Genomic DNA, 12,592 nt, shown 5'->3' on the forward strand with positions numbered 1-12,592 from the left:
TGAGGAGTTAAAAGATTTGGGGTAATTTTTGAATGGACTGCAATAAATGGAGCAGATAATGATGAAATAAATGAAAAAATATACATCTATCTTGATAAATTTCATTTTATATTGACTCACAGAAATAAGAAACAAATTATCTGATAAAGAGGCTCCTCTGGGGATGAAACAATTTCTCTGAAATGATATTTGTTACACTTGTTTGTTATTAAATTAATACACATGTCGCAAAACAGTAAGAGGCAAACCACTCGTGTCATTCCCACCACATAACTTTGGTGTGGTTTTGTGTACTTGTGTATTTTATGTGTATATTCTTCCTGGTCTCCTTTGCCCAGTTTTGTTTTCTCCTTTGTAAACCTGAATTTTAACATGTGATCGCTCCTGGGAAAGAAGTGTCTACATCAGTTCGGTGTTGCGTGCAGAAGGGCTCCGAAGCGATGGCCGTCCCCAGAGGGGACACGTGGAACACGCTGGCGCCGGCGCACGAGTCCCCGCGGCAGGGAGTTGGGGCAAGTCTGTGAAGTGAGACTCGCAGTGCTGTTGTGACAGAGCAAGGACAAGCAAAGAACCACAGCAGACGGAGGGCGCGCGGAAAAACCGTCCTGCACCCAGAGACGAAAGCCAGGCCCCAGGCCGGGATGGCGCGGGACCAGGCGCGGTCACAGCGGAGGCATCGGTGTAGGAACCGCCCCTCCGCCCCCAGCAGCAAGGACAGAAGTGCTCACAGGCTGAGACACAGTCGGCCAGTGTGCTCCCTGGAAGGACACACTCCGGGGTTACAGCAGCAGCAGCAGCAGGCGGAGTCCCTCTGGGTGGGGACTCGGCGGGAACAGACTGAGGGTCATGGTGGCTCTGAGGCCAATCCCAGGCAGAGTCAGCACAGAAGGTGAGGGCATCTGAACCAAATGGTTTGGTTTTTTGTTGTTTTTTTTTTAAATTTGTTTTAACATTTATTTATTTTTGAGAGAGAGAGGGAGACAACGTGAGCAGGGGAGGGGCAGAGAGAGAGACACAGAATCCGAAGCAGGCTCCAGGCTCTGAGCTGTCAGCACAGAGCCCGACGTGGGGCTCGAACCCATGAACCATGAGATCATGACCTGAGCCAAAGTCAGTCGCTTAACTGACTGAGCCCCCCAGGCACCTCCTGAATGGTTTCTTGATAGTCTCAGCCTTCGTCATTCTAGTGACCTCAGGAAGTCAGCTGCTAACAGGAAAATCTAGTCACTAACAGTAAGTAGTAAGATAGAACCTTGTGGAAACACAGGAGTAGACCAATGACTGCTGAGTGGCTAGGCACACGACGTAGCACACTGCCCCCTGGAAAAAAACACCTTCCAGGACATAAATCCCCCAACGCCAAGTAACACGGATGGGTTTCAAAACACACAGGAGCCTTCTCCTGGCTTTCCGCCTTCCATAACGGTTTACAGCACGACTGCGGAGTGTCCGCTACGGGCGCCAAGCGACACGGGTTTGGCCGCAGCAAACCTCTAATGTTACCTCCCTGTGAGCGAAGCGGTCTTGGAAAATTAAACACGAGACGGTCGGTTTTCCCGAAGGAACCAAGCTGAGCACCGAGGACAGGAGAGCCGGCGAGCCCGGCGCGTCAGCAAGCCCACTGCTCAGAGCGCTGCGGGGGGAGGGCGGGGGGCACGTGGAAGCACAGGGCTGTGTTAGCTGCCACGCGAACGCAGCTCTGCACATCAGTCCCGCTCTGTGCGGTGACTGCCAAAGCTGCTTTCCAGCAATGGAAATATGGAAAAGTGAAAACAGACCGTATTATTTGTACTAAAACCAGTGCTTCTGTTTAAAACCAAATATGGTATTATGGAACAGCCACGAAAGGAAAGGGTAAGCGTGAAAAGTGTACACCGTACCTTTAACCGTATGACCTCCATGCAGTCGCCGTCCTGGTTTCTCACATTCTTCTCCCACAGAAGATTCTGGACCAAGGGACATATTTCAATAAGACCAAACATTGCTCCCAGCACAGCCAAGTAACAGAACAGGTGGCAAGTCATCATCAGTTACATATCGCACTCACCTGAATAAACACATTCAGACTTTCTTCCTTTGCATTTCCGGGTACTTCGAATGTCACCGTAAGAATGCTCTATAAATCAAGAGATTATCAATAATGATTTTTTTATAGTAATGTCAGTCTATTTTTAAAAACCACAAGTTTTAAGACAGTACATTTTTAAAAACCACAAGTTTTAAGACACAAAGTACATTTATGTTTTAAGACATTAAGTACATTAAGTTTTAAGATAAAAACACATTCATGAAAATTTATTTTGCCTAATAACTATATTACGTGTATCTTTTTCACTGTCTGGCTGAGTTCTGAGAGCAGCAATTCCATTTTCTGTATTTTGCCAGTGACCGGTGGTTCAGTACTCGTGAATACATTCTTTCCAGGACTCTCAGCACTAAGAGGGAAGGTGATAAATACAGTGTATCGACTATGTTCTGAGCCAGGTACTCTGCCTGGGTCCCTTCATTTCATCTTTCATTTACTTGTGACAAGAGTCCTGTGGAATAAAGAGAACTGTCATTTTCTAAATTGGGGAAAATGAGGCTCAGAAAAAGTAAACTACTTAGGTCCAGGAGTAAAACTCAAAAGTGAACTTTTGTTCTCCGGGAACAATACAAAGGAAAAATTCAGTTTAGTTCTGACCAAGCATATGGCGAAGGGAGAGGAGCACCTGGACGTGAGAATGACAGTGTCATGTCACCTTTGTTTGTAGAAGGTTGACTTCATTTAGATTGTTAACTCTTAGATTTACTTTTCTTCCTGCTCTTGATAAATCTCTCACTGTCCACTCTAAGGAACCTGAACCTTAAGATTTCCTGCAGCTGGTCACATAATTCACGTCCAAGGCTCCATGTGCTACTGTAACCCAACATTTCAACTTCATGATGAAAATACATGGGGGCCAAGCATAACATGATGAAAACACAAACCCCACCTTGGAGAATTAGGATGACACGCTCACGCCAGGCTTCAAATCAGGAAGAAAAAACACACTGAAGCACAGCTTTCTATAATTTCCTACAACTGCGTATCTTAACAGCAATTTTGTTCACCAATAGAAAATCACTAAGGCTTACAGTAGTAAATATGAAAAGACCAATTGTTTTTTATACAAACATAGAGAATAGCTAAAGGTGAGTACTGAAGACCAATCAATCAAAGGACAAAATACACGGACATTTAGTCTCCACTGCTGTTAGTAATATGAAAAACAGAAAGCACTTACTTGCTAAATAGGAGACATGAAAGGCAACTAAAATTGACTTTAAAATGTCAGATTTTTACAAGCGCATGGGTGGCTCAGTAAGTTAAGTATCTGACTCTTAAGTTTGGCTCCGGTCAGGAACTCACGGTTCATGAGATTAAGCCCCATTTCAGGATCTACGCGGGGGGAGCCTGCTTGGGATTCTCTCTCTAACTCTTTCTCTGCCCCTCCTTTGCTCATTCTCTCTCTCTCTCTCAAAATAAGTAAATTAACATTAAACATTTTTTAAAAGAAGACTAAAAAAGCAACCACTAGGGGCGCCTGGGTGGCTCAGTCGGTTGAGCATCCGACTTCGGCTCAGGTCATGATCTCATGGTTCACACGTTCGAGCCCCATGTTGGGCTCTGTGCTGACAGCTAGGTCAGAGCCTGGAGCCTGCTTCAGATTCTGTTCTCCCTCTCTCTGACCCTCCCGTGTTCATGCCGTCTCTTTCTCTCAGAAATAAATAAAACATTTAAAAAAAAATTTTTTTTTTTTTTTTTATTTCTAGGAGAGAGAGAGAGAGACAGCGTGAGCAGGGGAGGGTCAGAGAGAGAGGGAGACACAGACTCTGAAATAGGCTCCAGGCTCTGAGCTGGCAGTCAGCACAGAGCCCGACGTGGGGCTCGAACCCACGAACCGTGAGATCATGACCCAAGTGAAAGTCGGACGCTTAACCAACTAAGCCACTCAGGTGCCCTTAAAAAAATTTTTTAAAGGATGCTAAATGAAACATAATTTGTCATTTTCAAAGGACAGTAGCAATTCAACCTTCAAAACTGCTTAAAATGTATTTTATTCAAGTTGGAGAACTTGGCTTTTAATATTGGAAAGGTCTCAACATAAAACTCAGTATTGCTTTATTCTTAAAGAACTTCTACTGGGAATGGCTGTTGCTTTTGGCAGGTTAGAAATAAGAAAATCTTTTTAAGGGGTACAATTAACTCCAGTATGAGATAAATAGGATTTTGCAAATTAAGACAATGTATAGGGGAGCTCAAGGACAGAGATACACACTGCAGAACTAGATGTTTTCCTGTACCAGTACACTCTTCTCACGGCGGGCAGACCGTAAAGGAGATGAAATCCGTAAATTCCCAGTGCAGAAGCTGAGGGTCACAACTTGTCCCAAATTTAATTGGCTCTACTAGTAAACTATGCACGGACTGCCACTGCTGTTTGGCGTTTCTCACCTTCCCACCCTCCAACCCCGGGGGGCCTCCTGACAGGGAGCAAACGAGGGGCCGTGCAGATAGAGTTGCATCAAAGGGGATTCAGGGACTCAACCTGAATTAACACCTCCTAAGTCCTAGGTATTACCTGCTTCAGACTTTTTCCCAGTTTTTGTTTCAGATCTGAAATTAACTCTCCTTTTCCCAGACCCCAGAAGCAGAAAACTGAAGCAACAGGTCCCTCCAGTCAGTCAAGGCCTGTTTCCCATGACTTCTCCTGTCTTACTGCCCCAGCGCCAGGCAGGCAGGCTGGTCGGGCAGGTCTACCTGTGATTCTGCCCTGGATTCACCCCATTTCCATGCCCCCTGCCACCAGCACAATCCAGGCCCTCGTCACAGGGGTCTCCCTGCTTGGTCTCCCGTCCTCAGCTCGGTCCGGCTTCCCTGTCCCTGCCCCACAGCCGGGCAGCGGTTCCGTGTGGCCCGCCCATCACAGCCCGGCTCCGTGGCCCAGGGCTCCAGCAGGAAGCGGCCACCCGCCACCGGGCCTGTGCGCTAGAGCCCCCTCCTCCTCCCCACCGGGCCTGTGCGCTAGAGCCCCCTCCTCCTCCCCACCGGGCCTGTGCGCTAGAGCCCCCTCCCCACCCCCACCGGGCCTGTGCGCTAGAGCCCCCTCCCCACCCCCACCGGGCCTGTGCCCTAGGGCCCCCCTCCCCACCCGGCCTGTGCCCTAGAGCCCCCCTCTCCTAGAGCAGGCTCGCCTTCCCACTGGTAGAACCTGGCTTGCTCTTTCCCTTACTTCTTCCGGTCCAACAAAACCTTCTACTTTCTGATGTCTTACTCAGAGCAGCAGGTGCGTCTTTGCAAGGAGTGTTCCTAACTGGAAAGACGCACAAGGGAATTCTCTTAATGATCATGGAAATTGTCTGTATTTGTATCTAAGGGGGAATTACAGAGAGATGTGCTCCTGTGTGCACATGGGCCGGCACATGGGCACAAATATATGCAAAGACAGACTGACTTGAACGCTAAAAGCTTACATGCTTTGCTGTACATTAAAATAAAGAGCCCGTCCTTCACAAAGCCTCAGACCCGCTGAACCACGAGAGCACCGCCCCCCGAACCCCACTGCCCTCTGTCTGCAGTACTCCCATCTGCCGCCCTCTGTTTACAGGGCTGACGCAGGGAAGTGCGCCGAGTCTCCCGTTGAGCTCTGAAGCCGCCCTTCTCACTGGCGAGGCGGCTTGCTGTCAGGAGCTGCCTTCCGCACCCAGCAAGGGCGACGCGTGCCCGCGGTTTCCCTGCACTCTTCCACGTGGCCACATGTTTGAAATTTCCTGTTTAGAAAATACTCCAGCAAAAGAAAGGCTGGGAAGACTGAGGACATAACTTCAGCAAAATGCTGACGGCCAGGGCAACCGGGTCAGGCGTGCAAAGGCTCCTTTTGCTATTCTCTCTCCTTTGGTGGGTCTTTTTAAAATTTCTATGATGAAATGTTCAAAATATACAGACACATTAAAGAGCACATAGCCAAGGCCCCTGGAGACAGGAGGCGTGGGGGCTACCGGGTATCCAGTACTAAACGGGGTTCTCGTGTTCCCCATTTAAGAATCAGGGCTTTTCACTCCTGTAACAACTACTCCCCGCGCAGCCACCACAGCCCACGCCCTGTGCCGAGCGGCGAGGAATCCGGTGTTCGGGATGCACAGACGGCTACAAGGAAAGAGCGCTTCAACCCAGCTATAAGGCATCATTCGAGCCGCGACAAGTCTGTGCGAGATGCCACAGGCACAGACAATAACCGTGATAAGGGCTCTTGAAAGTGACTATACCCTTCGTCTTTTACTCCTCAGGACTCCTCAGATGATGCCCCTCAGCCGGAAAGTCAGTAAGAATGTGCCTCCAGTTCATCTTTGTGACGACTACTGCGGACTGTAAAGAGTTGGTTCTTCTAAACACTTCTGCCACCAGAGAGCTGTATTTCTCTCACTCATGCGAAAGACAAGTGAAGATGAATCTCTCGTGAAGTTTCTGAGAGAAAAAAGTGCTGCAAACACGGCAGGACGAGCCCCATAAACATGAGCCGTGTGCAGGCCCTGTTAGAACGAGTCATGCTTCACAAAATGAGTGGCAGTTTGGAGCCAGAGGCAGGAAGAGGTACACGGCTCACTCCATGCCCCCTTGCTCTCACCGTGTGAGATGGAACAAAGATTTACCCTAAACCTCGACCATCCACGACCTGCGATCTGCACAAAAGAAAGGTGGGTACAGTGAAAACACGTGTTGTTTGCTCCTGGGGTCTTCAGTATCTGCCTCAGGAACGGGGCTTTGGGAGCGCCTAAATGAAGGACACGGTAAGCACTTCAAATTTACAGTGCTACCTGCGGGTGAAACTCAAAGTCAATTTTTGTTTAAATGAGCCCTACATGCCTTTACCAGACTTTTCCTTAACCTGTCAGTTCAGCAGAGTTACAGAGAGGCAGCATACAGAGCCGCCGGGGGTCGCTAAGCAGTGACTCCCAGCAGAAGAGCTGAAAGGCGCCAAGTGACCTGTGGGACGGGGAAGCCAGAAAGCACGATTCCCTCAGGTTCTAGCAACTCTGGTTTGAGGACTTCCTGTGATGCAATAAGCCAGATGAGATTACCTCAAAAGCACCCAAATTCTGAAAATTATCAACACGGTTCCAAAACATTTTTTTTTTTAGCAAGACAAAAATAATATGGTCCTGATGGAACTAATTTAGTTAAAAAAATGCTTTAAAATTTTTTAAAGACTTTTTTACCTGATCTAGGTGAGGCTGTGTTGTTGGCACATGCTGAAGCTTTTTCTGCAAACTAAAAACAACTGGTTATAAATTCAGAGATCAATATACTTCCGATTTAACTTTATATGTTCCTTAGAGGTACAGAGCTAAAGAGAGAGTTTCCACAACTCAGTCTAGAACACAGTTCCAATTTTACACGCTGTTTACATATTCTTATAAAGAAAACTAACAGATTATTTAAAGATTTTTCCTAAAACATACACACATTCAACAAACTCACAAAAGCCTCTTAAATAGAGAGAACAAACTGGTGAGGGTGGGGGATGGGAAAAAGAGAGAAAGGGGATTCAGAAGTACAAGCTTCCAGTTGTGAAATAAGCAAATCAGGAAGATGAAAAATAGAGCCCAAGGATACGGTCCACAATGCTGCAGTCACATCATGCAGCGACACATGGTGACCACACCTAAGAGCACTGAGTAATACAGAGTGGCCAACCCACTGACCCACGAAACACACCTGACATCGTGTGTCATGCTTCAATAAAAGCAAATGGACAACACATTCACACTTGTACATTTACACACAATACTGGAAAGCCCTCATCTCTAGTGATACTATTTAGTGTGGCTGGATGTGTCAGTAGATTTCTTAATTCCAAGAGATCTATTACAGGCCTCAAAAAATACACGGAAACATTTTACTAATGCTCCAAATTTCATCCACGCGCCCCATGCTCCCTAACGTGACAATAAAGCTGCTACCTAAAGACAGTTAGAAGGTCCGTTTTCTCCTTTATCGGTGTTTTCCCTTGAACGTATCTACTTATTAAAAAGCAAGTAGTATCTGTAAATATACACCTGCTACATAGTCTGTTAACTGTGACTAAGAAAAAACAAAAAGTCAGAATCCTACAAAGGCATTTTTCTGATATGAAAAAGAGCAAGAAGATCAATCTGGCGTCACACCTGATAACCACAGCAGCAGCAGACATTTAGACACCGATGGGGGTCGGGTGGGAAGAGGAAAAGGACTTAAAACCTTGCAGATGTTTGGCTTTGTAGAACAGTGAGGGGTAAATTAGTAACAGCAAGTTTAGAAAAGAGGAAAGGACTGTAGGACCGGCTGGAGGGAAAAGAACCTCACTGGAGGGGCCTCAGCCAAGAAGGTGTCAAGTTAAGTCCTTCCCAGCTGGCTGGATTCTCCATTTTAGCAACTGCGCACGAGGAAAAGAGGAAAAGCGATGCAAAGGCCTGATCCACAGAGAGGGCATCACGTTAAACAGCTACTTCAAATGTCACGAATGCATTCTCGCTGTTCCTCAGCAAGTGTGGAATGAGATTACCGTAGAAAGTGTCTGGAAAATCATGCTCATTGTCTAGGTTCAATATCTAGTGTTGTTAAAAATAACTGCCAACGACTTGTGCAAGGAAGGAAAAACTTTTCCTCGACCCTCTCAGGAGCCTGGCTGGTGTGAAAAGCGGGTTGACAAACACAGATTAACAGGAGGCAAGGGTGCAGGTTTATTTACTGTTAAGTTTCATGTGACGGGAGGCTTCGCAAAGAAGTGAGGAACCAAAGAAACGCCTGTACCTGAGTGTTTGCACGCTAGGTCTGAAGAAGAGTGGAAGGTTGCACAAACATAGGATGGGACGTGGTCTGAAGCAAGTGGAGCGGACGGGGGAAACTCGGAGGCCTGTTCCTTCAGATCCCTCCGTGTGTGCCTTCGTCTTCAAAAAGAAGACGGCTCCTTTCCTCTGGGCCTAGGGAGGCTATCTCCCACGTGAGACTTTTATGAGTCAACTACTTCAGACGAAATGGGAGAAAAGATTTCCAAATCACACATCTGATGAGGGGTTAATACCTAGAATATATTTTTAAAAAACTCCCAGCTGAGCAACAACAACAAAACCACCTGATTAAAAAATGGACCAAGTACTTGAAGAGACATTTCTCCAAAAACGATCTACAAATGGCCAATGAGCACAAGAAAAGATGTTCATTATCACTAACTACTAGAGAAATGCAAATGCAAAGCTATCAGCTCACACCCACGAGGACAGCGACTACCTCAAACAACAGACAACAGCAAGTGTGCACGAGGGTGTGGAGAGACTGGGACATGTGTGCACTGCTGGTGGGAAGGGAAATCAGTGCAGCTGCTCTGGACATCAGTAAGGTTTTCCTCGAAAAATTATAAATATAAGCACCATATGATCCAGCAATCCCCCTCCTGGGTATATATCCAAGAGAGCTGAGAACAGGAGCCTCGAAGAGATATGTGCGCACCCACGTTCACAGCAGCGCTGCTCACAATGGCCAAGGGGGTAAGGCCGTCGGCACGGCAGTCACTGGATGAGCGAATACACAGGATGGGGTCTGTACATACGATGAGATGTCATTCAGCATTAAAAAGGAAAGAAATCCTGTCACATGCTGCATGAGGACTAAGGGAAATGAGCCAGTTACGGTAAGACAGATGCCAGATGATTCCACTGCATTAAGGAATCTAAAGAAGTCAGATTCTTAAAAACACATCACAGAATGGTGGGCGCCAGGGGCTGTGGGGAGAGGCAGATGGAGAGCTGTCAATCAACGGTGACAAGAGTTTCAGTTTTGCAAGCTGAGAAAGTTCTATAGGTCCATTGCACGGCAACGTGAATACACTTAACAGTACTGAATTGTTCACTGGAACATAATTGAGATGCTTAAAAAAAAGAAAAAAAGATGCTGATGTCCAGGGAAGAAAGGGATGTTCCTCTCCCTTAACAAAAAGATTCCTCCCAGGGAAAGAAGCAGGAAAGTGATCCATCACTGAAGGAGAAAGGAAGAATCTGAAGAAATACCCCAAGCTAAAATTTTTTGTTTTTCATGCATTTTCTCATAGAAACCAAGTAATACATATATTGGTCGGTGTAGAAATATTGAGGATTAATCTCTAAAGTTAACTACCATTTACAGTATAATTTCTGCAGGAAACTGCACTGTGATTTCCAAATATGCAATTGACAAAACTTTCAAGATCATAATCATTAGGAATGATCCCATATGCCAAAGGAATGACCAGAAGCTTAAATCAAGTGTGCAACTGTATAAATCATCCCTGCAACTCCAATGCGTACAATAAAAGGAAGTGACAATAAAAGTGAACAAAATACGGAAAACATACCTTATTCCAGAAAGACTGTCGAAGGCATGAAGATCTAATACATTAGACAGATCAACTCTAAAAGAAAGAAATCCAATATTAACAGTGTGAAATTATGTGAAATGTATTCAATTAATCAGGAAAAAAAAATCTCTAACTCTCTTGCCAAAAATATAGACATAAAGTATATAGTCAATCTATCATACTATTTTGGGAAACACATAAAAATAGCAAGCAAGGAACATAAAGCCCAGTATAAAAATTTTTAATAGAAAATATTCATTAAAATCAAAAACTGGTGAACAGTATAAAATCAGGGCAGAAAATTACTTGATTATTGATTCAATAGGCTATAGTTTCCCGTTTGTTGCTTCTGTTAGTTTGTTTGACTTCTAATTGTCTTTTCAATCCTGGATGTTTAGGAGCTTTTCAAATACATTCTTGCAGTCAAAATAAAATGAGTTATAGAACTGGAGCTCTTCAAAGCAGCTACTCAAAGATGTAATGAGGGAAGTGAAGCAAACGGAAGTAACACAGCACTATAATACCTCACCTTTGGAATTTCTGTGTTTCTTTTACTTCCCTTCCTCTCTTCCATGATGTAACAGGTAATATTTTAAGAATATGAGGCATCAAACCTAATGTATAAATATTCACTCTATGACCCTAATCTACATCCAAAAGAATGTGGTTTGAGATTTCATTTCCTTCAGAACAGGGTTGCCTAGAGACTGACACTTCCCACTTGGTGCTCTATCTGAACAAACAGTATCCACGGAAATTGTTTAGAGGTTATAATTAAGCCCTATTAGCAAAGCAATGACTCAAATCAGAAGAGGGTATCATACCACAAACAGCATGCGTTTTGGCTTAAATACATAAAAGTCCGTTTACAAAGACTAGTGAATGAGTTCTAATTTTTACATGAGCAGTCATTTCTCTCTATAATCAAGGCTACAATGAAGGAATGTTTAAGGAAAATGACAAGAGTATAATTCAAAATGAGACTCCAGGAGTTTGCCAACCGTTCATTGAGATTTTTTAAAAGGTGCAGGCCTGTAAGCCCGACCACCTCCTGTAACTTAGGAGCGGCCAGCCCCGCCTGAGTCTCGCCTCCTGTAACTCAGAAGCGGCCAGCCAGGCCTGAGTCTCACACGGCCTGCTGTACAACCTCACTCGCGGCAACAGTACTGTTAGATCATGACCACGTATGCTGGCAAACTCCCATCTTACTGAAAGAACACGACTCCAAAGTTATATGTTAACAGACTATGACGACACTTCAAAGTCTGTACATTCTAGAGGAAAAGAATCAGGAAAATCATCAAGCAAAGAAATAAATGTTCCACCAAGAAATTTCTGAATATCAAGTTACTGAAGAGATCAAGGCCTGACATTAAACATCTTTCCATTTTCACCATGACAGCTGAGCAAATATTTGTATTGACAGGTGACAAATGAAGTTCTCCCCCAAGTCTGTCCTCTTTACCTTAGGGAACAGCTTCAAGTTTAAAAGGACGCCTGCCAATCCTAGGACTATCTGGATCCAGGCCAAGTGGGTGAGTACCAAAAATCCGTTTTCACATACCAGTTTCTAAAATAAACTCGTTTCACACTGACAGTGTTCTTGAGAACCCATGCCACACATTTATAAAGAATTCTGCCTGATACCCAGAATCCTTTGATATTTCCAAAACACACAGGATCAACACTAGACCTTTACATGCTAAAATCGACAGAGAACAGCGTCCCCACTGAGGCTGCCTCCACTAAGCCTCTGCCCTAGTTCATGGAGCAGAGCTAGGGGTGCCTAGGTGCGTGCCTCTCTTTTCTCTAGATGTGGGGAGATGAGTGGAACGGGGTGGGGGAGCTCTGCTCTCTTGCTACGACCAGCGCTCTCTCCCTGGCGGGGTGCCACTGGGAGGTAGAGGGCATTGAAGCAGGGTTGGAGGGGAGGGGGCAAAAAAAAAAAATCTACAGAGAATAAAAAACAATACCAGCCCCTCACTTTATTTCACCAGATTCTCAATGGAGAATAAAACAGGAAATGTCTAAGATTCCAGATTGGAGTTACCAAGGACCGCCCCAAATCTAGTACCACCATGCAAAATAAATTCCTTCACTCATCCAATTAGAAAACTAACTTCCATGGCATTAAATATATTTAATTTCCTCCGTTAGAGATTAAAACATGAGAGAGTTTCAAAACAGTAACACAAAAATGT

The 12,592-nt window shown here is 45.2% G+C and overlaps 1 protein-coding gene across 1 annotated transcript in view; it reads right to left on the reverse strand.

Annotated features, from left to right (window-relative positions):
* Positions 1–12,592, reverse strand: part of CBWD3 (COBW domain containing 3) — a 51,557-nt gene that overhangs the window by 1,433 nt on the left and 37,532 nt on the right. Inside the window, exons 10-13 of the mRNA XM_039249538.1 lie at positions 10,389–10,445; positions 7,240–7,291; positions 2,048–2,116; positions 1,881–1,946 (exon numbers count right to left, since the gene is read on the reverse strand). Coding sequence (XP_039105469.1) covers positions 1,881–1,946; positions 2,048–2,116; positions 7,240–7,291; positions 10,389–10,445 — 244 coding nt within the window. The remainder of the gene's footprint in view (positions 1–1,880; positions 1,947–2,047; positions 2,117–7,239; positions 7,292–10,388; positions 10,446–12,592) is intronic.

This window comes from Hyaena hyaena, unplaced genomic scaffold, assembly GCF_003009895.1.
Source record: "Hyaena hyaena isolate Hyena2069 unplaced genomic scaffold, ASM300989v1 scaffold_341, whole genome shotgun sequence".
NCBI lineage: Eukaryota > Metazoa > Chordata > Mammalia > Carnivora > Hyaenidae > Hyaena > Hyaena hyaena.